This window comes from Astatotilapia calliptera, chromosome 23, assembly GCF_964374335.1.
Source record: "Astatotilapia calliptera chromosome 23, fAstCal68.1, whole genome shotgun sequence".
In the NCBI taxonomy this organism is placed as follows: Eukaryota; Metazoa; Chordata; class Actinopteri; order Cichliformes; family Cichlidae; genus Astatotilapia; species Astatotilapia calliptera.
The window spans coordinates 18615672-18640430 of NC_137443.1; the positions used below are offsets into that span (position 1 = coordinate 18615672).

General features: G+C 44.1%; 1 protein-coding gene and 1 long non-coding RNA gene across 3 annotated transcripts in view; one reads left to right on the forward strand and one right to left on the reverse strand.

Annotated features, from left to right (window-relative positions):
* Positions 1-24759, forward strand: part of LOC145424396 (uncharacterized) — a 223292-nt gene that overhangs the window by 108223 nt on the left and 90310 nt on the right. The gene's annotated exons all lie outside the window — the stretch shown is intronic.
* Positions 4776-22900, reverse strand: cdk15 (cyclin-dependent kinase 15). 2 transcript variants are annotated; one of them, XM_026160109.2, is made up of 13 exons: positions 22211-22900; positions 19640-19777; positions 19459-19553; positions 17721-17800; positions 17503-17597; positions 16939-16998; positions 16707-16830; positions 7939-8059; positions 7774-7867; positions 7597-7660; positions 5767-5815; positions 5447-5589; positions 4776-5248 (listed from the first exon to the last, which is right to left on the reverse strand). In XM_026160109.2, the coding sequence occupies exons 1-13, from the start codon at positions 22391-22393 to the stop codon at positions 5136-5138; spliced, it is 1359 nt and encodes a 452-aa protein (XP_026015894.1). In that variant the 5' UTR covers positions 22394-22900; the 3' UTR covers positions 4776-5135. The 2 variants fall into 2 exon arrangements, with proteins under 2 accessions (XP_026015894.1, XP_026015893.1); XM_026160108.2 differs by having other exon boundaries at positions 16939-17001.

A 24759-nucleotide genomic window follows, 5' to 3' on the forward strand; every position in this document is an offset into this window, starting at 1 on the left:
GCCTGTGCTTCGCCTGATCCTGCCTCGTCTGGTCCTGTGCCCACCGGGCCATGGCCAGCACGCCTAAACCTGGAGAGCCGTCGCTGCCTTCCCCCCGGCCGGCCCCCTGAACTTCTCCGTCTCCTTCGCCGCCGCCGCTGCCTTCCGCGCGGCCGGCCCCCGGACCGCCTTCGCCTGAGTGGCCGCCGTTGCCTTCCGCACGGCCGGCCTCCGGACCGCCTTCGCCTGAGTGGCCGCCGTTGCCTTCCGCACGGCCGGCCTCCGGACCGCCTTCGCCTGGGTGGCCGCCGTTGCCTTCCGCACTGCCGGCCTCCCGAACTGTGTCCACGTCACCGCCGTTGCCTTCCGCACGGCCGGCCTCCGGACCGCCTTCGCCTTCGCCTGACTGGCCGCCGTTGCCTTCCGCACTGCCGGCCTCCCGAACTGTGTCCACGTCACCGCCGTTGCCTTCCGCACGGTCAGTCCACCGGAACAGTCTCGCCTCGGGCCACGTGGCCGCCCACCCGAACTGTCTCTGTGTGGCCTCCGTCCCTCCGTCCTGGGCCCCCTCTGCCCGCCCTGTTCTGGTTCTTTTTCGTTTGGCCGTCGGGTGCCGGCCTTTGAAGGGGGGGGTCCTGTCAGGGTTCCTGGGTCGGTGACCCAGTGTTTTCAGTTCACACTCACTGTTTATCTACTGCCTGTTCCACTTCCTGTTTTATTGTGTTAGCCTTGGTCTGTGTGTATTATGTTCAATCCTCTTCCCATTATCATTAGTTCATTATGTTCAGCTATGTACTCACCGGTCCCTCATTATCATCATTATCACCAGTCTGTGTATTTAAGCCCTCTGTTCTACCCATTTAGTGTCGGGTCATTGATGATGTTGTTTCTGTCGTGTATTCCGTCCAGTCAGTCAGTTAGCCAGCCAGTCTACCAGTCCGCTAAGTCCAGCCAGCCATCCATCCTATCATCTGTTGTCTACATATTCAATAAACCTCGTTCTGCACCACGAGTCCTGCATGTGGGTCATCCCTTCCTCGCCTCCGCACACGAGCCCTGACATCTATAAATGTTAAACAAAGATGGCAAACGAAAAAAGAAAAAAGGAAAACACAAATTCTGCAAAATCTGTCAAATACCCAAAAAGTTGAAAACAAAGTTTTTCTTTTTGAGAAAAAAAGGCACCATTGACTAACAAAGCTAAACTGTAAATCTTGTTTTTAAAGATTTTTCTCTACATTTTGAATATTTCCTATCGAACCTTAGAAACAAATAAACAAACGATGATAGCAACACAAGAATAAATGTGTATAGAATTCGCTAACATTGAGACTGTGCTTTTTAGGGTAACCAATGATACTGAATTGATACTACTGGTGTTCTGTTATTGTGCTACTTGACTGAAGTACAGCCTTTGGTACAATAGACCATAAAATCTCGATGAAGATGTTACAGTACTGGTTTTCTATATCTGGGATGGCTTACCAGTTAGAATGTTTTGCTTCTATTAGTGATGTCTTTTTTTTTTTTTTATATATGTGGCCGCATTTTATAGAAAAATAACATTTCATGCCATTGCTATGCTGATGACACATGGCTCTATTTCACAATCCACACATTCAACAAACCTCTCCAACCTTGCAAACTGTCTACTGATATTAATGAATGGATGTGTGTTATTTCTTTAAAATTAAACTCATATAAAACACAAGTTCTGTGCAGTAGTTCAGAAATGCATCAAGCCTCTGTTGAACCTGTTTACTCATTCAAAATATGCTTGTAAAATCTTGAGGGCACAATCAACACACAGGTGAGGGTACATGTTTTCATTCATTCATTTACAGCAGGGGTGGGCAACTCCAGGCCTTAAGTGCTGGTGTACTGTTTTAGGTTTTAGATATCACCCTGGGTCAACACAGCTAAATCAAATGATTAGGTCATTACAAGGCCTCTGGAGAACTTCAAGACATGTTGAGGAGGTAATTTAGCCATTTAAATCAGCTGTGTTAGATCAAGGACACATCTAAAACCTGCAGGACACCAGCCCTTGCAGCCTAGCCCCAGATTACATGTATATACTCAAACTGCGGTTCCCATACCAAGCCTCAGACTCTCGGGCAGATCGTCAGCCACCTGTTAACTGTCCCGTATTCAGGCTCAAAGATAACAGGTGATTAGTGTTTACTATCAGAGCTCCTGGAATGTGAAATTAAACTGCAAGCTCACCTCATTAGTGCCTTCCTTTAAATGATCGGTAAAGACTCATTTGTATCAGGGCTTTTTCATAAATGTCATTATAAATGCATTTCTTTGCATTCCACCAATCCACTAATAGAAATAATGAGAACAACATATATCCTCTTTAACATTATTCACTGTTTTAACTTTTCTTCTCAAAGACTTTTCGCATGGTCTGGGGTGAAACACTTTAATATAAGCTGCAAATAACTGAAGGATAAGCTTGTGTTTCTTCCAAGAGCGTGTGTTAACTTATTACTGGCTAACTTCATTATGTTGTATGAAAATAGTCCCACTAAGGATGCTACTGTTAGTGTTTATTGGATTTGTTGAGCCTGAAGAGTCATCAGACCATTTCTTTATTTATCATCGTACTTAGTGAAAAATCAAGTTGTCCTTTTTTTATTATAATCTTTTTATATATATAATTATTATTAAGTATGTTTGAACAGTCCATAAAATGATTTAACAGAGGACAGTGGTGTTTCTGGATTTTTGCAGATTGGTGAATCTTTGTCCAACTTTACAGACTTATCACCTAATTAGCTGCGAAATGTTTTTTCAACCACTTAGTTTTCCAAACAGCAACACAAGTTTTTTTGAGACATGCTGATGCCATCAGCTAAATATTTTCATGAAATTGTAAAATGTCTTATTTTAAACATTTTATATGTTTTCTGTGTTGTGTGGATAAAATATTGGTTTAAGAAATTTGGAATTCATTGTTGTTATTTACATTTTATCCATCATGCCAGCAGCTTCTGAATAGGGTTTGTTTGCAGATGTAAGTTGTTGCTTACCTCCTCCTGTGAGCTCAGTGTTTAATAATGGAAGGAAATGAATGAATGCATCAGTAAATATATTTTTTAAATCTCTCTGGATGTAAATGCATTTAGTCGAATTAAAGCACAGGAAAGCTGGGGCGAAGAGTAACAAGAAAGATGAATTATTAATGATGGATACAAGTTGTTAGCATTAATTCTTTTCTACTTTTTTTTTAACTGTTAAATGATAAAGGGGATATCAGGACATTCAGTGATGAACTGATAATTTGTTTTATTCACAAAATAAATCCAAAATGTATTTTAATTAACATGTAGTCAGTGTGTGTTTCACAGTGTTTAATCTGAAAGTTGCTTCGCAGGAAATCATCTGTAATTCAGCTACTTATGCATTTGAATGTTCTGAATTATGACACTGAAATCTTCGTTCATTTTTATTTCTTAATGTTAGTCATTTTAAATATTTTAAAAATCAAAGTATCTTTCAAAAATGTATTATTAATTTGAGCCCATTTTTATACACTTGAGTTTGTTTTTGTTCTTTCTTGTTTGTTTTCCATGATCTTTAACTTTTGTTTTTTAATCTGTTACATGTTCAGCTTTTTCAAACATCTGCATAAATCTGAGTAACAAAGTATATGTTCAAGCCCACATAGATGCAATTATCAAACATCAAGTCAGTGGTAGGAAATAAAAATCAGGTGCTCATGAGGAAGGAAGAGGTGATGGATTGGTAAATGTGGGAGATTAATGATCATGCAACCTTAAAAGGAGAAGGGAAATTTCTTTGGACTCAAAAAAACAGGAAAAAACAAACAACCCCTGCCTCCACAATTCAGCTTCTTTCAACAAATTACAAAAACTACGCTGTAAAAATAACTTGAAATATTTTATATCAGCACAATGTTTCAAAAAAAGTGAAAATTAAACTGGATTGTAACACCTCAGAAAAAGCACAATTTTTGTCTTGAAACTGTAGGATATGCACCACAAAAATCACCAGAAGTTCAAATCCATTCTCTTGCTCTTATACAATTCAGGGTGGGTCACGGATGATACCCACTTGACTCAGCTTGACTCCACTCAATTTTTTGAATTTTTGGTTTGGTGGTACCTGCTCAGTCGGGGTCGGTGTGGTGTCAACAGACTGCATGCAAATAATTGGCCAGCGAGTAATGACTCCATGGTCCATCTATGAGGTGCAGATGATTACCATCAGTTTAGCAGCAGGTATACCATCACTGAGATGTCCTCTTGTTCTTCAGTTGCGTCGCATAAAAATGATGTCACAGGACTTTTGGCCTGCGTTGCTTCAATGATCCAACCCACATTGATGTGGCACTCAAACGAAATTGAAAACTACTGAAACTGAGTCGAGTTGAGTCGAGTAGGTGGCAACGGAAAAGCAGCAATAGCGTGAGAGCCAGGGTACACCCTGGACAGGCCTCAAATCTGTTGGAGTGCTAAAACAAAAATTAATTTAAAATTATTTTCTAAGAAAATAAAAAACAAAAACAACCAAAATCTGCCCACAATAAAAACATAAAAACCCACATGTTCTAGTATTTTTTTTTTTAAATTAATTATACTTTTAATTTTTCATATTGTTACAGTGCTGTGACAAGTTGTGAGGTGTCAGTGAGGTAGGGGATGAGGGGAAGATCATCAGTCAGAGGTAAATACAGTTGTTGGCTTTTTTGTGTATCAGAGGACTAACAAAGTTTCAGAGGTCGAGTTTTATCCAGTTAGAGTCAGAATACAGAAACACGCTGTGTCTCTCAGTGCAGGTTGGCCTGGAGCTTTATTAATAAAGCTTCATTCAAAATTCATGAGGAGTTTCATGGGACTCGTTAGTCTGCTGCTAACAGATGCTAATGAATGCTAACAGAAGACTGCAGGGACGGTTTATATTTACATTGGCAAGAAATCAGATTTACATAAGATCTTAACAGCCGATCTGAGTGAAAGTTTGACATACACATCTTTATTTAAACCAGAAAGACTCTCCAAACTGAACTGCAAACATTTAATGGCACTGTATTAATATCACTTTAAAGTCCAGTTTGTGTCTTCAGAGAGACATCTGGGTTTGTTCTCCACTCCACAGATCTTGACGCGCTGCTTATGAGATTTCAGTCACCAGAATTTAGCAGAGGGCAGCAGGGAAGGTTTGACCTTGCGCCCAGGGTTATAGATGTCTCTAACCTCCGTTTCCAGACGAATGCCAGGAACCTTAAAGATGGACACAGCTGACAAAGAAAGAAAGAGAAAAAAAAATGAATTTAAGCCTTAAACAGCTTTTTGTTAAAAAAGGATTTATGATCATACATCTATAATGTATCTATGTTGGAAATTCAAGTAAGTGCTGCTAGGTGAGTGCTGAATTAACAGAAAATATGTTCTTTAAAGTTTAGCTGCAATATGGTAACATTTAAGTGAGTTCTTACTGTCTCTGAGGTGCATGATGGGAGGAGGCAGTGTGTTGAAGTACAGGTGCTGCATGGCGTCCGGAGCCGAGATCCTGTCTGTAGGGACCACCTTTAGCATCTCCTGGGCCAGGTCCTCGGTCTTATATGGCAGCTGCTCCAACCTGATCCAGATCAACACAGGCAGATGGAGGACTACAGAGTCAAGTGATCTAACCTGGTCTACATGTGGACTGTTGGACTGTCTACAGTTAGCACAGATGAAGGACTGTCATGTGACTAATGTTTGCATTTCAAAGTGTGTTAGCAGGTTAGCATGTGTGTGCCCATATAAAAGTTACCTTTTCCAAACGGTCCTAAGCTGCTTTGGTTCTGAGTAAAGAAACCGCTCTATGGAAGAAAAAAAACCCCACTCAATTAGCAATTAGCAAATGTTAACATGGATCTAAAAATGTTCCCATGCTTTGCACTTCAGCTGGTTTTTAGCCTACATTTATTATTTTTGGGGGAATGAAACAGCTTCAGTCTGTCATTGATGCCCTAATATGTGTCAGCAGATCACTGAAACCTCTCAGGCAGCTTTTTAAACTGTCTTCTTTTCAGGTTTCTGAAGGATTTGTGGAAGTTTGTTCTGGGATGACATGAGAACTAAATGGTGTCAGACTGAATCTAAAAGTGTGTGTTATCACTGTGAACAGCTCAGGTCTCATCACTCTAAAGGTGGTGTGTGAATTCTTGGGGGAACCTGATCTTTAATGTTACAGCTCTGTGTGGGTTGGCCTGAAGTTACAGTTTACTGTAAAAGATGACTTTATCCAGTGATTCATGAGCAGCTCAACCACTGATCTCACTCTGTGGTTAATTTCTTCTCGTCTTTGTTCTCTCTTCTCACACCCACATGATGTATCAGAGACCCTGTCAGACTTGCAGAGCAGAGTTCGCCTCAAAGTCTGAGAAATCATCTCATTTTAATCCGAGTAAAACTGTTAAAACAGGAAACGTGGAGACATGTTGCCTCCCGATGGAAATTTTGAGTCACTGCACACAAGTAATGACCCTTAATGAACCCCAGGCATCACAGAACAACTGTGAATGTTTACAAGACAAATTCATGCCACCTCCACAAAAACATCATTGATTTAATTAGCCTGTTTATATAAGACTAAAAAAAATTGTATTTAAATTTTAAAACCGGTCAGAGCGGGCACGCTCCGTTTTGTGTAACTATTTTAAAATCCCGGTAGCACTGCAACCACGTGAGCTAGCGCAATAATCTTTTTTGCATATGAAACCGGAGGAGTTGTACTTACATCTTATGCCATCAGCTTGTCCTCGGTCACGGTTTCCTTCCACATAAAGCTTTGCAAAAACTGCATAAAAAGCACTTGCAGCAACAAAAACATAATATTCCAGAAACACGCTTTGCCGATCCGATCAGCTGTTCGTAACACTTCCTATGTCCATCAGCGCGAACTATCGCATGTCCGCCATGACCTGCCCGAAACCGGAAGTGATGTCATTTTCGCGGAAATGTAGTTTTTTACCATCAAGGCCTCATGAGCCTATACTGGTGTTTTTAAAAGTTATGTTTGACATTATGAATTTCTGTGTCGTTTCTGGGATGCTTAGGACTCATATTGCACTGCTGGAAATAGTTTATTTTGATGCATATGCTGGTTTTTTTTGCAAATTTGCACTATAATATTTATTTTCGTTTTTCCTGCAGTATATAAAAATTGGTGTATTTCAAAAATAAAACTATGAAGACATTCAAAATAAATTTCCTGTGGTGGGAAACTATTTTGTGCAACTTTTTTGTATTTACAGTTTTGAGGGATAAGCCTCTTAAATTTCTCTAACTAGAAATATACGTTAACAAAACAAAAACGATTTTCAATTTTTTTGTAGTTTATTGCACCTTTTTGCAATTTATGTAATTACTATGCACTTAATGCATGCATATTATTAAAATTTAGGATGTAATGGTTGTATTGATGTATAGCAACTTGAAATGCTCCCAAAAATGGCTCCACAGCATGTAAAAATATAATAGAAGCTCTGGCGGAATTGGTTCTATGGTAGGTCTTAAAGGGTTAAAACTGTGAAATAACAGCAAAAACAAAAACACTAAATAGAGAGTTGCATGTGTCAGAGGTGTTATCTAAACGTACCTGGTCTGTAATTGGGTAGAAGGCTGACACCAGGCCAGCTGTCCTCAGAGGAGAGGCCCAGGACCTGCAGGGTTACATCATCTTAATAGTATTAGTACTTAATGTGAGTATTATTACAGTGTAATATCACACAGTAGTACTATTTCGTGGATCAGTGATATAAACAGTGTTACTGACCTCCCAGATCTTCTGCAGCTGCTCAAACTCATCAGAGACTCCTGGGAATGCTGGCGCCCCCTGCAGCATCTCTATGAAAATGCACCCAGCCCCCCTAATTCAGAAAAAGCAAACTTTATTCACACAGTCACAGCCGGCAGCTGAATTTGAATAATTGGTACTGACCATATGTCTAGAGCTGTGGAGTAGTCTGTGGATCCCAGCAGGACATCAGGGGGGCGGTACCACAGCGTCACCACCTCCGAAGAGAAGGTCTGACTGGGAATGGATTTGGACCGAGCAAGACCTGCAACAGAACCAGAAAACATTTGAAAAAAACATTTTAACTTTGCATTTTTTTTACTTTAAACTAGTTAAATTGTCTGCTTTAATCCTCCTTGAATCGCTACCTTATCGTGGTGGAGGGGTTTGTGTGTCCCAGGGATCCCAGGGGCTATGTTGTCTGGGGGCTTTTGGGGACCTGATATGTTTAATATGCTGCTGAGAATATAGCCCAGAAGAAGCGTATAGTATAGCTTTTATTTTGGAAAGAGCCATTTCTCTGTAATAAACTCTCTTTTCCAAAGATGAGTGATTTCTTGATCAGATAGATTTATTTTTTTATTACTTTGTTGTTTCAGCAACATTAAATTTAAAAACTGTACTTTTGAGTTAAGATATATATTTATAATTTTAATAAATGACAAATTAAAAAGGCATGAACATTTTTTGTATCGAAAGAATATCGAACCGTGACACCAAAGTATCGAACCGAACTGTGAATTTTGTGTATCGTTGCACCCCCAATATATATATATATATATATATATATATATATATATATATATATATATATATATATATATATATATATATATATATCCTCCTTGAATCGCTACCTTATCGTGGTGGAGGGGTTTGTGTGTCCCAGGGATCCCAGGGGCTATGTTGTCTGGGGGCTTTTGCCCCCTGGTAGGGTCTCCCATGGCAAATTGGTCCTGGGTGAGGGACCTGGGTGGAGCTGGAAGGTGCTCCACCTGGAGACTCTGTTGTCCTGCTTGCTGGGAGACTTCAATGCTCACGTGGGTAACGACAGCGAGACCTGGAGGGGCGTGATTGGGAGGAACGGCCTCCCTGATCTGAACCCGAGCGGTGCTTTGTTATTGGACTTCTGTGCTAATCACAGTTTGGCCATAACGAACACCCTGTTCGAACATAAGAGTGTCCATAAGTGCACGTGGCACCAGGACGCTCTAGGCCGTAGGTCGATCATCGATTTTGTAATCGTATCACCAGACCTGCGACCATATGTTCTGGACACTCGGGTAAAGAGAGGGGCTGAGCTGTCAACTGATCACCACCTGGTGGTGAGTTGGATCAGGTGGCGGGGGAGGACACTGGACAGACCTGGTGCACCTAAACGCGTAGTGAGGGTGTGCTGGGAACGTCTAGCAGAGGCCCCAGTCCGTGAGATCTTCAACGCACACCTCTGGCAGAGCTTCAACAGCATTCCGAGGGAGACTGGGGACATTGAGTCCGAATGGACCATGTTCAGCGTCTCCATTGCCGAAGCTGCTGCATTGAGCTGCAGCCGCAAGGTGGTTGGTGCCTGCCATGCGTGGTGGTAATCCCCGAACCAAATGGTGGACACCAGAGGTGAAGGGAGCCACCAGGCTGAAGAAGGAGTCCTGTCGGGCTTGGTTAGCCTGTGGGACTCCGGAGGCAGCCGACAGGTATCGACAGGCCAAGCGGAATGCGGCTCGGGCAGTGGCTGAAGCAAAAACTCGGGTGTGGGAGGAGTTCGGAAAGGCCATGGAAAAAGACTTTCGGACTGCCTCGAAGAGATTCTGGCAAACCGTCAGGCGTCTCAGGAGGGGAAAGCGGTGCTCTACCTGCACTGTGTATAGTGCTGGCGGAGCGCTGCTGACGTCGACTGAGAAAATTGTCAGGCGGTGGAAGGAATACTTCGAGGACCTCCTTAATCCCACTGACACGTCTTCCGAGGAAGAAGCAGTGTCTGGGGATGAGGGGAATGACCCGCCAATTTCCGGGGGCGAGGTCACTGAGGCAGTTAAACAACTCCTTGGTGGCAGAGCCCCTGGTGTTGATGAGGTCCGCCCCGAGTTCCTGAAGGCTCTGGACGTTGTAGGGCTGTCCTGGTTGACACGCCTCTGCAATGTTGCGTGGAGATCAGGGGCAGTACCTGTGGACTGGCAGACCGGGGTGGTGGTCCCCATCTTTAAGAAGGGGGACCGGAGGGTGTGTTCCAACTACAGGGGGATCACACTCCTCAGCCTCCCTGGGAAAGTCTATGCCAGGGTGCTGGAAAGGAGAGTTCGTCCGCTAGTCGAACCTCGGATACAGGAGGAACAATGCGGTTTTCGTCCTGGTCGCGGAACACTGGACCAGCTCTTTATCCTCTCGAGGATACTTGAGGGTGCATGGGAGTTTGCCCAACCAGTCTACATGTGTTTTGTGGACTTGGAGAAGGCATTCGACCGTGTCCCTCGGAGTGTCCTGTGGGAGGTGTTGTGGGAGTATGGGGTGTCTGGCCCATTGCTACGGGCCATTCGATCCCTATACAACCGTTGCAAGAGCTTGGTTTGCATCGCCGGCAATAAGTCGGACTCGTTCCCGGTGGGTGATGGGCTCCGCCAGGGCTGCCCTTTGTCTCCGGTTCTGTTCATAATTTTTATGGACAGGATTTCTAGGCGCAGCCAAGTGGCGGAGGGCTTTCGCTTTGGTGGCCTCAGAATCTCATCTCTGATTTTTGCGGATGATGTGGTTCTGTTGGCTTCATCAGGTGAGGGCGTCCAGCTCGCACTGGAACGGTTCGCAGCCGAGTGTGAAGCAGCGGGAATGAGGTTCAGCACCTCCAAATCTGAGGCCATGGTTCTCAGCCGGAAAAGGGTGGAGTGCCCACTCCGGGTCGGGGATGAGTTCCTGCCCCAAGTGGAGGAGTTCAAGTATCTCGGGGTCTTGTTCGCGAGTGATGGGAGAAGGGAGCCGGAGATCGACAGACGAATTGGGGCTGCAGCTGCAGTAATGCAGACGCTGCACCGGTCCGTCGTGGTGAAGAGGGAGCTGAGTGTAAAAGCGAAGCTCTCAATTTACCGGTCGATCTACGTCCCTACCCTCACCTATGGCCACGAGCTGTGGGTAGTGACCGAAAGAACGAGATCGCGGATACAAGCGGCAGAAATGAGCTTCCTCCGAAGGGTGGCTGGCCTCTCCCTTAGAGATAGGGTGAGAAGTTCGGCCATCCGGGAGGGGCTCAGAGTAGAGCAGCTGCTGCTCCACATCGAAAGGAGCCAGCTTAGGTGGTTCGGGCATCTGACAAGGATGCCCGCTGGGCGCCTCCTGGGTGAGGTGTTCCAGGCATGTCCCACCGGGAGGAGGCCCCGGGGCAGACCCAGGACACGCTGGAGAGATTATATCTCTCAGCTGGCCTGGGAACGCCTTGGTATTCCCCCGGATAAGCTGGAGGAGGTGGCTGGGGAGAGGGAGGTCTGGGCCTCTTTGCTTAGGCTGCTGCCCCTGTGGATAAAGCGGATGAAGATGGATGGATGTATATATATATATATAAAAAAAAAAAAACACCCAGCACGCCCCTGCGGGCGGTTTATCCTTCAAGCTCGGGTCCTCTACCAGAGGCCTGGGAGCTTGAGGGTCCTGCGCAGTATCTTAGCTGTTCCCAGGACTGCGCTCTTCTGGACAGAGATCTCCGATGTTATTCCCGGGATCTGCTGGAGCCACTCGCCTAGCTTGGGAGTCACCGCACCTAGTGCTCCGATTACCACGGGGACCACCGTTACCTTCACCCTCCACATCCTCTCGAGCTCTTCTCTGAGCCCTTGGTATTTCTCCAGCTTCTCGTGTTCCTTCTTCCTGATATTGCTGTCATTCGGAACCGCTACATCGATCACTACGGCCGTCTTCTTCTGTTTGTCTACCACCACTATGTCCGGTTGGTTAGCCACCACCATTTTGTCTGTCTGTATCTGGAAGTCCCACAGGATCTTAGCTCGGTCATTCTCCACCACCCTTGGGGGCATCTCCCATTTTGACCTTGGAACTTCCAGGCCATATTCGGCACAGATGTTTCTGTATACTATAACGGCCACTTGGTTATGGCGTTCCATGTATGTCTTGCCTGCTAGCATCTTGCACCCTGCTGTTATGTGCTGGATTGTCTCTGGGGCATCTTTACACAGCCTGCACCTGGGGTTTTGCCTGGTGTGATAGACCCCAGCCTCTATGGATCTTGTACTCAGAGCTTGTTCTTGTGCTGCCATGATTAGTGCCTCTGTGCTGTCTTTCAGTCCAGCTTTGTCCAGCCACTGGTAGGATTTCTGGATATCAGCCACCTCCTCTATCTGCCGGTGGTACATACCGTGCAGGGGCCTGTCCTTCCATGATGGTTCCTCGTCTCCCTCCTCTTTCTTGGGTTTCTGCTGCCTGAGGTATTCACTGAGCACTCGGTCAGTTGGGGCCATCTTCCCAATGTATTCTTGGATGTTCCTTGTCTCATCCTGGACTGTGGTGCTGACACTCACCAGTCCCCGGCCCCCTTCCTTCCGCTTAGCGTACAGCCTCAGGGTGCTGGACTTGGGGTGAAACCCTCCATGCATGGTCAGGAGCTTTCTTGTCTTTATGTCAGTGGCTTCTATCTCCTCCTTTGGCCAGCCTATTACCCCAGCAGGGTACCTGATCACGGGCAGGGCGTATGTGTTGATGGCCCGGATCTTGTTCTTACCATTCAGCTGACTCCTCAGGACTTGCCTGACCCTCTGCAGGTACTTGGTGGTTGCAGCCTTTCTAGCGGCCTCTTCATGGTTCCCATTTGCCTGCGGGATCCCCAGGTACTTGTAACTGTCCTCTATGTCTGCAATGTTGCCTTCTGGTAGTTCAATCCCCTCAGTTCTGACTACCTTCCCTCTCTTTGTTACCATCCGACTACACTTCTCCAGTCCGAACGACATTCCAATGTCATTGCTGTATAGCCTGGTAGTGTGGATCAGTGAATCGATGTCTCGTTCACTCTTGGCATACAGCTTGATGTCATCCATGTACAGGAGGTGGCTGACAACTGCTCCGTTCCGTAGTCGGTATCCGTAGCCAGTCTTGTTAATGATCTCACTGAGGGGGTTCAGGCCTATGCAGAACAGCAGTGCAGCAATGCAGCACTACGGGCAATACCATATATATATATATATATATATATATATATATATATATATATATATATATATATATATATATATATATATATATATATATATATATATATATATATATATATATATATATATATATATATATATATATATATATATATATATATATATATATATATATATATATATATATAGCGCGTAGTGGATAGCGTAGTGGTTAAACTACACGCCTTTGGAACAGAGGATCGCAAGTTCGATTCCTGCCTGGGGCGTCTGTATCCAGTAAGGGTCCTAAGGCTAGACCCCCTATGCTAAGCAAGCCTACCGCAGACATGAGCGAGACAGATAAATATGAAGGCATGCCGGCTCGGACGTCGCCCGGATCAACAAGGTCCGCGTCAGGTGTTGAGGAACCAGGGCACCCTGACGAAAAGTGGGCTACTGGAACAAGAAGGCATCGGTGGGCAAGGGACGAAAACAGGGCGTTGTTGGAATGCTACTACGCAAGTAACCCCGGCGGAAGGGGCTACATGAATAGGATGAGGGACCTATGGATTCTTCGATACCCAACATCCACAATGACGGCGAAACAACTAGTAGCTCAGTGTTCCAACATTCGAAAGAAGGGACTGCTCTCACAGCTAGAGATTGACGAGGTACAACACAAATGCTACGGCAAGGAGGAGTCAGGACGCCAGGTCAGGGGGGAGATATCATCACCCCCACCCGAGATTGGGTACATAGCCCCAAGTGCGATAGGAGAAGGATCGTTGAGTGCGAGAGGAACTGACCTTAAAAATAGGATCATGGCCAAGCTTGAAACCTGGATCTCCCGTAGCCGGTTACCAAGATTACGTGAAGTACCCTCAGAAGGTCTGCTAGATGATGTTAATGCAGCACTACGGGCAATACCTACAACCACGATTACCGACACTAACAAGCTGATCTACAATACGGCAGCAGTGATCAGTGAGATGCTTGGCTACAAGTTGAACAGCCACAAGGGGCAGTACCCTCCATGGAGAAGGAGGCTAGAGGGCAAGATCAAAGTAGCACGGAGGGAGGTTAGCCAACTAACAGAGTTGCAGAAAGGTGCGACAAATAAGGTGCCTAAGAAATACAGCAAGCTGTCCATACCTGAGGCCTTGGAAACTGCCAAGCAAAGACTCACAGCCTTGGCCAGCCGCTTGAGGAGGTACACCAGAGAGATAGAAGGCAGGAGAATAAACCAGCTGTTCTCCACAGAACCAGCAAAGGTGTACTCTCAGTGGCAAGGGAACAATAAGAGAACAGCACCACCAAGGCTGGAGACGGAGCAATACTGGAAGAGCATATGGGAGAAGGATGCAACCCATAACGGCCACGCTCAGTGGCTAGTGGATCTGAGGGCAGACCACAGCGACCTCCCTGAACAAGGTCCAGTAACCATCACAGTGGCAGATATCCAAGAAAGGGTCTCCAGTATGAAGAGTTGGACAGCACCAGGGCCCGACATGGTTCACGCCTACTGGCTGAAGAAGCTGACTGCACTCCACGAGCGTCTGGCAGCACAAATGAACCAGCTGCTAGTTAACGAGAGACACCCGGAATGGCTAACTGAAGGCCGGACGGTCCTGATCCCCAAGGACCCCAAGAAGGGACCGGTCCCCTCCAACTACCGACCAATAACCTGCCTCAGTACTACATGGAAGCTCCTGTCAGGCATCATATCGGCTAAGATGAACAGGCACATGGGTCAATACATGAGCGGGACACAGAAAGGAATTGGCAAGAATACCAGAGGCGCAAAACACCAGCTACTGGTAGACAGAACAATCAGCCGAGACTGCAAGACCAGACTGACCAACCTGTGCACTGCCTGGATTGATTACAAGAAGGCCTATGACTCAATGCCCCACAGCTGGATACTGGAATGCCTAGAATTGTACAAGATCAATGGGACCCTAAGAGCCTTCATCAGGAACTCAATGGGGATGTGGCGTACAACACTAGAGGCCAACTCCAAGCCCATAGCACAAGTTACCATCAAGTGCGGGATCTACCAAGGAGATGCTCTGTCCCCACTGCTGTTCTGCATAGGCCTGAACCCCCTCAGTGAGATCATTAACAAGACTGGCTACGGATACCGACTACGGAACGGAGCAGTTGTCAGCCACCTCCTGTACATGGATGACATCAAGCTGTATGCCAAGAGTGAACGAGACATCGATTCACTGATCCACACTACCAGGCTATACAGCAATGACATTGGAATGTCGTTCGGACTGGAGAAGTGTAGTCGGATGGTAACAAAGAGAGGGAAGGTAGTCAGAACTGAGGGGATTGAACTACCAGAAGGCAACATTGCAGACATAGAGGACAGTTACAAGTACCTGGGGATCCCGCAGGCAAATGGGAACCATAAAGAGGCCGCTAGAAAGGCTGCAACCACCAAGTACCTGCAGAGGGTCAGGCAAGTCCTGAGGAGTCAGCTGAATGGTAAGAACAAGATCCGGGCCATCAACACATACGCCCTGCCCGTGATCAGGTACCCTGCTGGGGTAATAAGCTGGCCAAAGGAGGAGATAGAAGCCACTGACATAAAGACAAGAAAGCTCCTGACCATGCATGGAGGGTTTCACCCCAAGTCCAGCACCCTGAGGCTGTACGCTAAGCGGAAGGAAGGGGGCCGGGGACTGGTGAGTGTCAGCACCACAGTCCAGGATGAGACAAGATGGCCCCAACTGACCGAGTGCTCAGTGAATACCTCAGGCAGCAGAAACCCAAGAAAGAGGAGGGAGACGAGGAACCATCATGGAAGGACAGGCCCCTGCACGGTATGTACCACCGGCAGATAGAGGAGGTGGCTGATATCCAGAAATCCTACCAGTGGCTGGACAAAGCTGGACTGAAAGACAGCACAGAGGCACTAATCATGGCAGCACAAGAACAAGCTCTGAGTACAAGATCCATAGAGGCTGGGGTCTATCACACCAGGCAAGACCCCAGGTGCAGGCTGTGTAAAGATGCCCCAGAGACAATCCAGCACATAACAGCAGGGTGCAAGATGCTAGCAGGCAAGGCATACATGGAACGCCATAACCAAGTGGCCGGCATAGTGTACAGGAACATCTGTGCCGAGTATAACCTAGAAGTCCCGAGGTCAAAATGGGAGATGCCCCCAAGGGTGGTGGAGAATGACCGAGCTAAGATCCTGTGGGACTTCCAGATACAGACGGACAAAATGGTGGTGGCTAACCAACCGGACATAGTGGTGGTAGACAAACAGAAGAAGACAGCCGTAGTGATCGATGTAGCGGTTCCGAATGACAGCAATATCAGGAAGAAGGAACACGAGAAGCTGGAGAAATACCAAGGGCTCAGAGAAGAGCTCGAGAGGATGTGGAGGGTGAAGGTAACGGTGGTCCCCGTGGTAATCGGAGCACTAGGTGCGGTGACTCCCAAGCTAGGCGAGTGGCTCCAGCAGATCCCGGGAATAACATCGGAGATCTCTGTCCAGAAGAGCGCAGTCCTGGGAACAGCTAAGATACTGCGCAGGACCCTCAAGCTCCCAGGCCTCTGGTAGAGGACCCGAGCTTGAAGGATAAACCGCCCGCAGGGGCGTGCTGGGTGTTTTTATATATATATATATATATATATATATATATATATATATATATATATATGTGTGTTGTTTCCAACTAGGTTATTTTACAAATCTGTTGTTCCTACAGGTCCTTGCTGACTAAATCTTTGCCTATTTCCACTTCTGCCCTGCAGCGTTGAGCCAGTTCTCACCGAAGTCGGCCAGTTTGAGTTCTCCGAGGTAGCTGATGAGCAGGTTTTGGGGCTTAAGGTCTCGGTGGAGGATCCTGCGGCTGTGGATGTAGCAGAGACCTCGCAGCAGCTGGAACATGAAGATCTGAAACACACGGTGTTGAGCCATGTTAAACATTTCATGGCGTGCTGCTCACAGCTGGAATGACACAGTACTGCCCCCGGCTGTCTGCTGCTGAGCGCAGCGACGTACCCGCACGTTGTGATAGCGTAGACCTCCAGGGTGCTGGATCATGTACTGGGCCAGATCTGTCTGCTGCAGAGACAATCTCTGGTGTTAAACTTCATTTTGATGGTGAGAAAGACCACAGAAAATTTGAAGCTTTTCTTTTATTCAGATACTCATGTTCATCATGTTAATATCATAAAAGGTTTGTTGTAAGACTGTTGTAAGAAATTTTACATAAAACATAATTTATGTTCAAACCTTATACCATAAATGTTCTACACAAATCAGAGATGGTGATCTGAGAGGGAATGACCCCCATATTAACAAATAAATAGATCAGAATGAAAACAAAAAAACAAACAATATATACATTAAAATAAAATTGTAAAAATTTATAAACATTTAAAAGAAAAAAATATAAAATGTGTGAATGCTAAAAATTGTAGCCTTAAAATTTTGTTCTGACTTTGGTTGAAGTTTGTGTGTGTGCGTGCGTGTGTGTGTGTGTGTGTGTGTATGTGTGTGTTGGTGAGTGCTCTGTAGCACCTCCTTCAGGTCACACTCAGCACTGAACAGCAGATTTCTCACCAGGTACTCAAAGACGAAGGTGAGTGTCTCTCTGGTGTGGATGATGTCGTGCAGGAGGACAATGTTGGCATGTTTCAGACGTTTGAGCAAAGAGGCTGTACACACACACACACACACACACACACACACACACACACACACACACACACACACACACACATGTTTATGCACATGTTGCTGAAACTATTAAAAACTTAACCACTGATCTAATTGGTCACCTTCTCTAATGGCATTGAACGGGACACCTTCCTCCGTCTTCATACGAATCACCTTCAGAGCAACCAGCTGCCCGTTTATCCTTCACAGAAGAAGAAATGTTTACAGTAAACACTTTATCACTGATCGATCACAACACAAGGAAGATTTTACGGGGCAGGGATAGTTCAGGTCATCCACTGAATGAGGTGCCCCTGAGCAAGGATCAATAAAGTATACATTTCTATTATAATGTCCAGTATGTATGAAAATTAATGTAAATATTACAAATTTTAAACTAATAACATGTCAGATAAACTACTGAAGTTAAAAATGAAACGTTCTTTTTAAAATGTGCAACATAACAGAAATGGACAATTAATATATATTAATGCATAATATATATAATAACAAATATGTATATACTTATAAACTCATTTGATTGAAAAAAAATTGTAATTAATAAAATATTTGCGAATTTTTCCAAAATGTTAAGTATCTGTTAAAAAATAAACATTAACAATAATTTTAGTAATCCTAGCAAAACATCTGTCTAATATCTAACAATAAAAAAGTAAATGGACTGGTTCTTATATACAACTTTTCTACTGTCCTGGAGCACTCAAAGCGCTCTATAAAACATGCCGCATTCACCCCATACACACCCATTCACTATTATCTATACGGTGAGTGCTTTCTAACTATCATTCATGCTCCAATGGATGCATTGGAGAACAACTCGGGGTTAGTATCTTGCCCAAGGATATTTGGCATGCAAACCGGGGGAGGCAGGGATCAAACCACCAACCTCCCAATCAGCAGCTGACCTGCTCTACCTCCTGAGCTACAGCCACCCCGCAATGGATTGATTCGTATATAGTGCTTTTCTACTCTCCCGGAGTACTCAAAGCGCTGTATACTAATCAACATTCACACTCATTCACACTCCGATGAATGCAATGGATCTTGCCCAAGTCCCAAAAGATTCTGTAAAAAACTTGTTAAAACTAAACACAGGGAGATGTTTTCTTGTCTTTTGTACATTGTTATGGCCCTGTCCATAATCTGTTTTGGTGGCTGTTGTTGTCTGTGCCTTTAAGTCTTTGCAGGTCCCGGAGTGGATGAGCTGACGGCTGCTGATTGGTCCCCTGGCCATGTGATCTTCATTCAAATCCCTCCCCAGCAGTTGTCCCGGGGCAGCCACTGACAGCAGCAGCAGACCTGACCCTGGCCTCCAAAACCTGAGACTTTTGTGCCTGTGACTTTGTGCGACTTTTTTGGAGTTTTGTATATAGTGTGTACATTAGTTTTCATTGTAAATAGCCTTGTAAATAGCACTGCAACAGAAGGGGTGAGCTGCCTTATTGTTTTTCCTTGCACTGTTTTCTCCTGTTTATTTCAGTTAGGGAGTTAGGTGTAGCGCTTGTCTTTTGTTTGATATTTGATTTCACATAGGGTTGTAGATAACACCTCCTCCTGACTTAGCTTGTTTTGTTTGTTATTTTGGCCTTTGTTCACCCCGGAGCTTCATTTTTGCAGTGCAGAAAAATAAATCACGATTCACTAAGAAATTGGTTTCCCTTTGTGTATGGTTTTGGGGACCAGGGCGGGGCAATTCTTTCAAACTTGTGTTGCGTTCCTGTACCCCTAGACTGGGGCGTAACATACATTGTGACCAACATTCAGACTCAATGTGATCAAAACTTAAGCCACAATCTCATTGGCTGTTTGTGTTTGACTTGTATCGCGGTGAGCTCTGACCTGCTGATGCCTTTGTAGACCGAGGCAAAGGTTCCTTCACCCAGTTTCTCCAGACTCAGGTACGAGTGTGCTGCCCCAAACTCCAGACCTGCTTTCTGATCACAGCACACACACTAAATGTCACACAAGCATCACACCGCCTCACATGTTACCTCAAACATCATGTCATTAGCGCCCTGACCCAGGTAAGAGGCTCCCGACTGCCCTCCCCTCTCAGTGGGTCGCTGTTGCTGCGCCCACGCTGGACTTTCAGCCGACGGGCCTGCAGAGTGTGGAACCAGTGAGACTGAGAGCCAGAGGTGGATGAGTCCGAATCCAGCTGAGACACACAGACGAGACCACATCAGGTACACATAAGGGATTGTTAATACTACCTTTAAAGCTCAAAAGATCATTTGAAACCTCAATACCAGCTTAAGAAAATCCTCAACCAATCAATACTACCTAAAATTGTCTTATCACCACCCGTGGTGACTCATATATACCACTTAACACTTCTACTGTGTCCTGGATTGCTGACTGTCTGTCAGAGAGGCCTCAGGTGGTCTGAGGTGGTGGTTGGTAATACTGGAGCTCTATTCCTGTTTACACCTCAGATTTCCTATACAACAGTGAAACCAGCAGAAGTTATCTGGGACGGCTGGGTGTTTTAAGGGTGGGCAGGAGTCGGACTACAAAGAGCTAGTGAGGAATTTTGTGGAGCGGTCGGGAAGAAATCACCTCCTTCTAAATGTCAGCAAGACAAACAAGACAGTGGTTGACTTCCAGAGGAGAAAAACTGCAACCAAAATCAATATCATGGGTGAGGAGGTGGAAACAGTAGACAGCTGCAGGTAGTTGGATGTTCACCTGAATGACAGACTAGACTGGAGGACTAACAGTGATGCCGTTTACAAGAAGGGGCTGAACAGGCTCTACCTTCTAAAGAAGCTCAGGTCCTTTAATGTGAGCAGCAAGATGTTGGCGATCTTCTACTAGTCTGTGAGAGTTAGTGCCATCCGTGTCAGAGAAACCTGCAGGATCAACAAACTGATCCTTAAGGCTGGAAGCACCATTGGTCAGAATTTGGAGACATTTGAGTCAATGAGGGTTAGAGGTCATTGAACAAGCTGCTCTCAATCATGGACAACCATCACACCTACTTCACACTTCTGAGCTCATTCTCCTTCAGACTGATTCAATCTCGCTTCAGGAAACCGTTCTTGCTGTTTTCTATAAAGCTGCACACTGATTCTTCATTCTGTCACAGGTGAACAAACCTGTCAACCATTAGATCATAAACATACTTTGTATTAAACCTTCATGCAGCTGTTTTTCTTATATATTTATTAATGCAATTTGTTCTTCTCTCTTGACCAACGTCAGTCGAACTTTTACTGTTTTAACTAACTTCATTTTTACGTTACTTTATTTTTCATCACTGTTGTAAGTTTATAAATTCCTGCACTCTCTCACAACATAAGATCGTCACCTGTGACCCTTTTATTTAGCTGTGTTATTTGTTGTGTACTGTAGACTGTAATATTGTTACCCTTTATCATTTTGCTGTAAAACAAAAAGTTCTCCTGTGGGATCAATACAGTTAAGAAAAAAAAAAAAGAATGGTAAATAAAAAATGCAATAAAACCAGTCTCGGTCGTTGTGTCCTTGGGCAAGACACTTCACCTACCGCCTACTGGTGATGGCCAGAGGGGCCGATGACGCGATATGGCAGCCTCGCTTCTGTCAGTCTGCTCCAGGGCAGCTGTGGCCACAACTGTAGCTGCCTTCACCAGTGTGTGAATGTGAGAGTGAATGAATAGTGGAATTGTAAAGCACTTTGTGTCATGGTCCTGGGTCGTTGACCCAGCGTTTTGTGTGTTGTGATTATTTCCCTCTGTTCTAGTTATTCTGTGTCCTCCCCCCTTGTGTCCGGTTCGGGTTCTAGATTTCCTGTTTTGTTCTGAAAGTCTGTGTCTGTTGTCATTGTGTTCAGCTTGTGTCCTCCAGTCATCATGTGTATTCAGATCAGCTGTTCTTCCCTCCTGTGTGCGATTACCCGATTACCTTGTGTGTGTGTATATATAGTGGGTGTCGGTCTGTGTTCGTTGTCGGCTCGTCTGTGTTTCTTGGTATCCTGGTCCTTGGTCTGCGTCTCTCTGCGCCGCTCTCCGTTTTGTAAGATTTCAGGTTTGCTCTTTAGTTTCTCCCAGTTTAGGTTTGTCATTACTCATGCTTCATTGCCTGTTTTTGCCACTGCCACCGTGTAAATAAACTTCACTCGTATCATCAGTTTGCTGCATTTTGGGTCCTCCTTTTCCTCCACTCCACACGGCTCACTCCGCCAGCCGTGACACTTTGAGGGTCTCGAAAAGCGCTATATAAATGCAATCCATTATTATCATTATTATGAAGTTACGTCCATTCAAAACATTAATTAAAAAGAAAAAGAGAAAAAAAAGAATATATATATATATATATATATATATATATATATATATATATATATATATATATATATATATATATATATATATATATATATATATTTTTTTTTTTTTTTTTTTTTTTTTTTTAATTAATGTGTTGAATGGACGTAACGTCATATTTTAAATCGAGACAGCATACCCACTGTAAAAAGTTACAACATGCTATAACAGATTTTACATGTTAAATAGATCACAACAAAAGGATTACTCTTTAAAAAAAAATAAAAATAAAAATGATAAATAAAATGAAATAATTGCACTTTTTACAGCGGCTGATGTTTTACCTCAGCAGACGGAAGTGAAGCTGAACTTTTCCTGAAGTTCAACTCCTCCATCTTCACCTCTTCCTCCTCTTCTTCATCTCCATCATAACCTTTCTCCTCACCATTCTCCTCTTCCTCAGCACAGCAACAGCATCTTCTCACCCACTGCCCGGCCTCCCTCGCCCGCCGGGACAGCTCCTCCATCTTTTCACCGTCTTCTTCCTCTTTTCCGTCTCATATGACTCACATGGTTCAGGACGAGTAAACAAGGTCCCATGACCCTCACTCATCCTTCCTCCTCTTCCTCCCCCTCACTGTGCCCAGAAGGTAAAACAACAGGTCCATTGATGTGTGTTTGCTGCCCTCTGGTGGACACAAACCATCACTGGAGCTTTTCATATTAAAAAACAAACAAACAAAAATATCCCAATCAACAACAAGTCAACAAATAAAGACAAATAAAGAATAAAAGAACTCAAAGAAAAATAAATTTGAAGCTTTTAACCATCAACAGAGATCCTCCTGTGTGCTCTAAATGTATCATACAGCAGGTCTGTACATCCAGCTGCTAATAAGAAATACAATAAAAACAGAGAAAAATACAAAAACATCCGTTTCTGTTATATCCTGATAGAAGTGATGGATCTGTTTGACCACTGCAATCAATCTACTGAAGTCAAATTCTGTGTCATGGCTGGCAGTCAGTAAAACTGTACAATAAATTTTATCATAATTAGACTGTCATGTACTTAACCTCTGACAGCAGAATCCGGCCAAACAAATTAATTATAGGTATTAATTAGTTATTAATTATAACTGATTATCCAGTTAACTCAGTGACAGTCTCAGGTGATGATTTTAACACTCTGTAATACACCATAATACCTTAAGAAATGTGACTGAAGTTTAATGAGTACACCTCTGTCTCTCCTAGAACTCATCATTAAAGGTAATTTGTGGCCATCTGGGGGTGAGAATGTAAATTACAGGAGGTCAGGTTCATGTGGAGCCGGACTATTTATTTATATTTTAATTTTACTTTCAGTTTCTATTTTTTTACATCTCACAGCACTGCATAGACACTTATATAAGCTCTATTAGGTTTACAGTATCTCATTCAGGTATATTTAGAACACAGAAACATTTAAATAACATCATAGGTAATAAAGCGTGAATGAAACAACTTTTGAAAACCTTCCAGCTGTTTGACAAGAGATCTGGGAATTTCCGAGATGCACATAAATGCAGCTCATCGTCTATTTAATGTGGGTACTTTAGTCTCTGAGGTTTGGTGTGGTGTTTGGTGTGGTGAGTAGAGCTGGGTATTGATCTTGATTTCTATAACTGATTCAATTCAGTTCAATTCAATGTCAACTCAGACAGTCAGAAATATTATAACTATGACCATTCATCAGTACATATCCATATTTTTATATCTACATATAAAAACAAAGCTCACACTTGTGAGGCTTTATCAGAGGTGTAAACACAGCAGATGCCTTTGTGTCAAAGTAACTGAGGATAAAACACAGAAAAACATGAAGGAGATTTTCCTGGCCTGACTTTTTATAGCAGACAACCCTAAAAATATTCTGCAATAGATCAAAAACTGAACTGAACTAATCAACATATGAACATTACCTGATGCTGCTGAAGTGCAGCAAAGTTACAGAGGATTTATTAGAGACACAGCTAAGAGTTTTGCAATTTGGCTGGGATGACACATCCTTCATGTGCCGTGTACATACATACACATGCACTTTGTTCTTTTTCAGTAATTCTGTGTATTTCTGGTTATAAACATTATTTGCTGTTTACTATCACCATGTGATGACATCACATTTGTTTCTTTTGTTTTTTCTAATGATTCTGCAAACTGATCCGGTTCTTATTCTCCTGATTGTGAATGTGTCCTCAAACGCCTCTCTGGATGTTGCCTTCATTCCTAACGTTTTTCTTTCTGACCTTATTGTTTGTGACTAATGCTGATCGTCTCCGTGTGAAGGTAAGTGAGGCAGCCTGTAATGTTTAACGTCAGCTGTGTGCGGCTTAGTTCCAGCACAAATGTGCCCATAGTTCACGGTAACGGATTCACAGCTGGACCAACGAGCCAGAGTGTGCTCACTATTTTCTGTTAGCCTGTGTGTTCCCTGCAGTTATATCGGACTGTAAAAAGTCATTATTTACTACAGATGTGGTTCAGACGAAGATTTAACTCTCTGGGGTCCAGGGTATAATTGGCCGTTTTTGACTACTTTTGATTTTACCTCTATATTTCACCTTTAAAATATGTTTTTCTTGCCTTGTTTGGTATCATTATTTTCAGCACAACCATTTAAATCTATTTACAGAACAATCAGGTGTGCTGCATCAAATAAGAAGGCACACAAATTATTTGTGCCAGTCCAAAAAATGTAGTTTGTGTTCAGTATAAGACAGAGGAGAACACCAAAGGCCTAAACCCTGCAGGTCTGACAGCAGGAGGTGCATCAGTCCAGTTTTCCATGTGGGAACAGCGTTTACACTGGAATCTGCCTTTGACGGCTTTTTTTGGAGAAAATATGAAATTC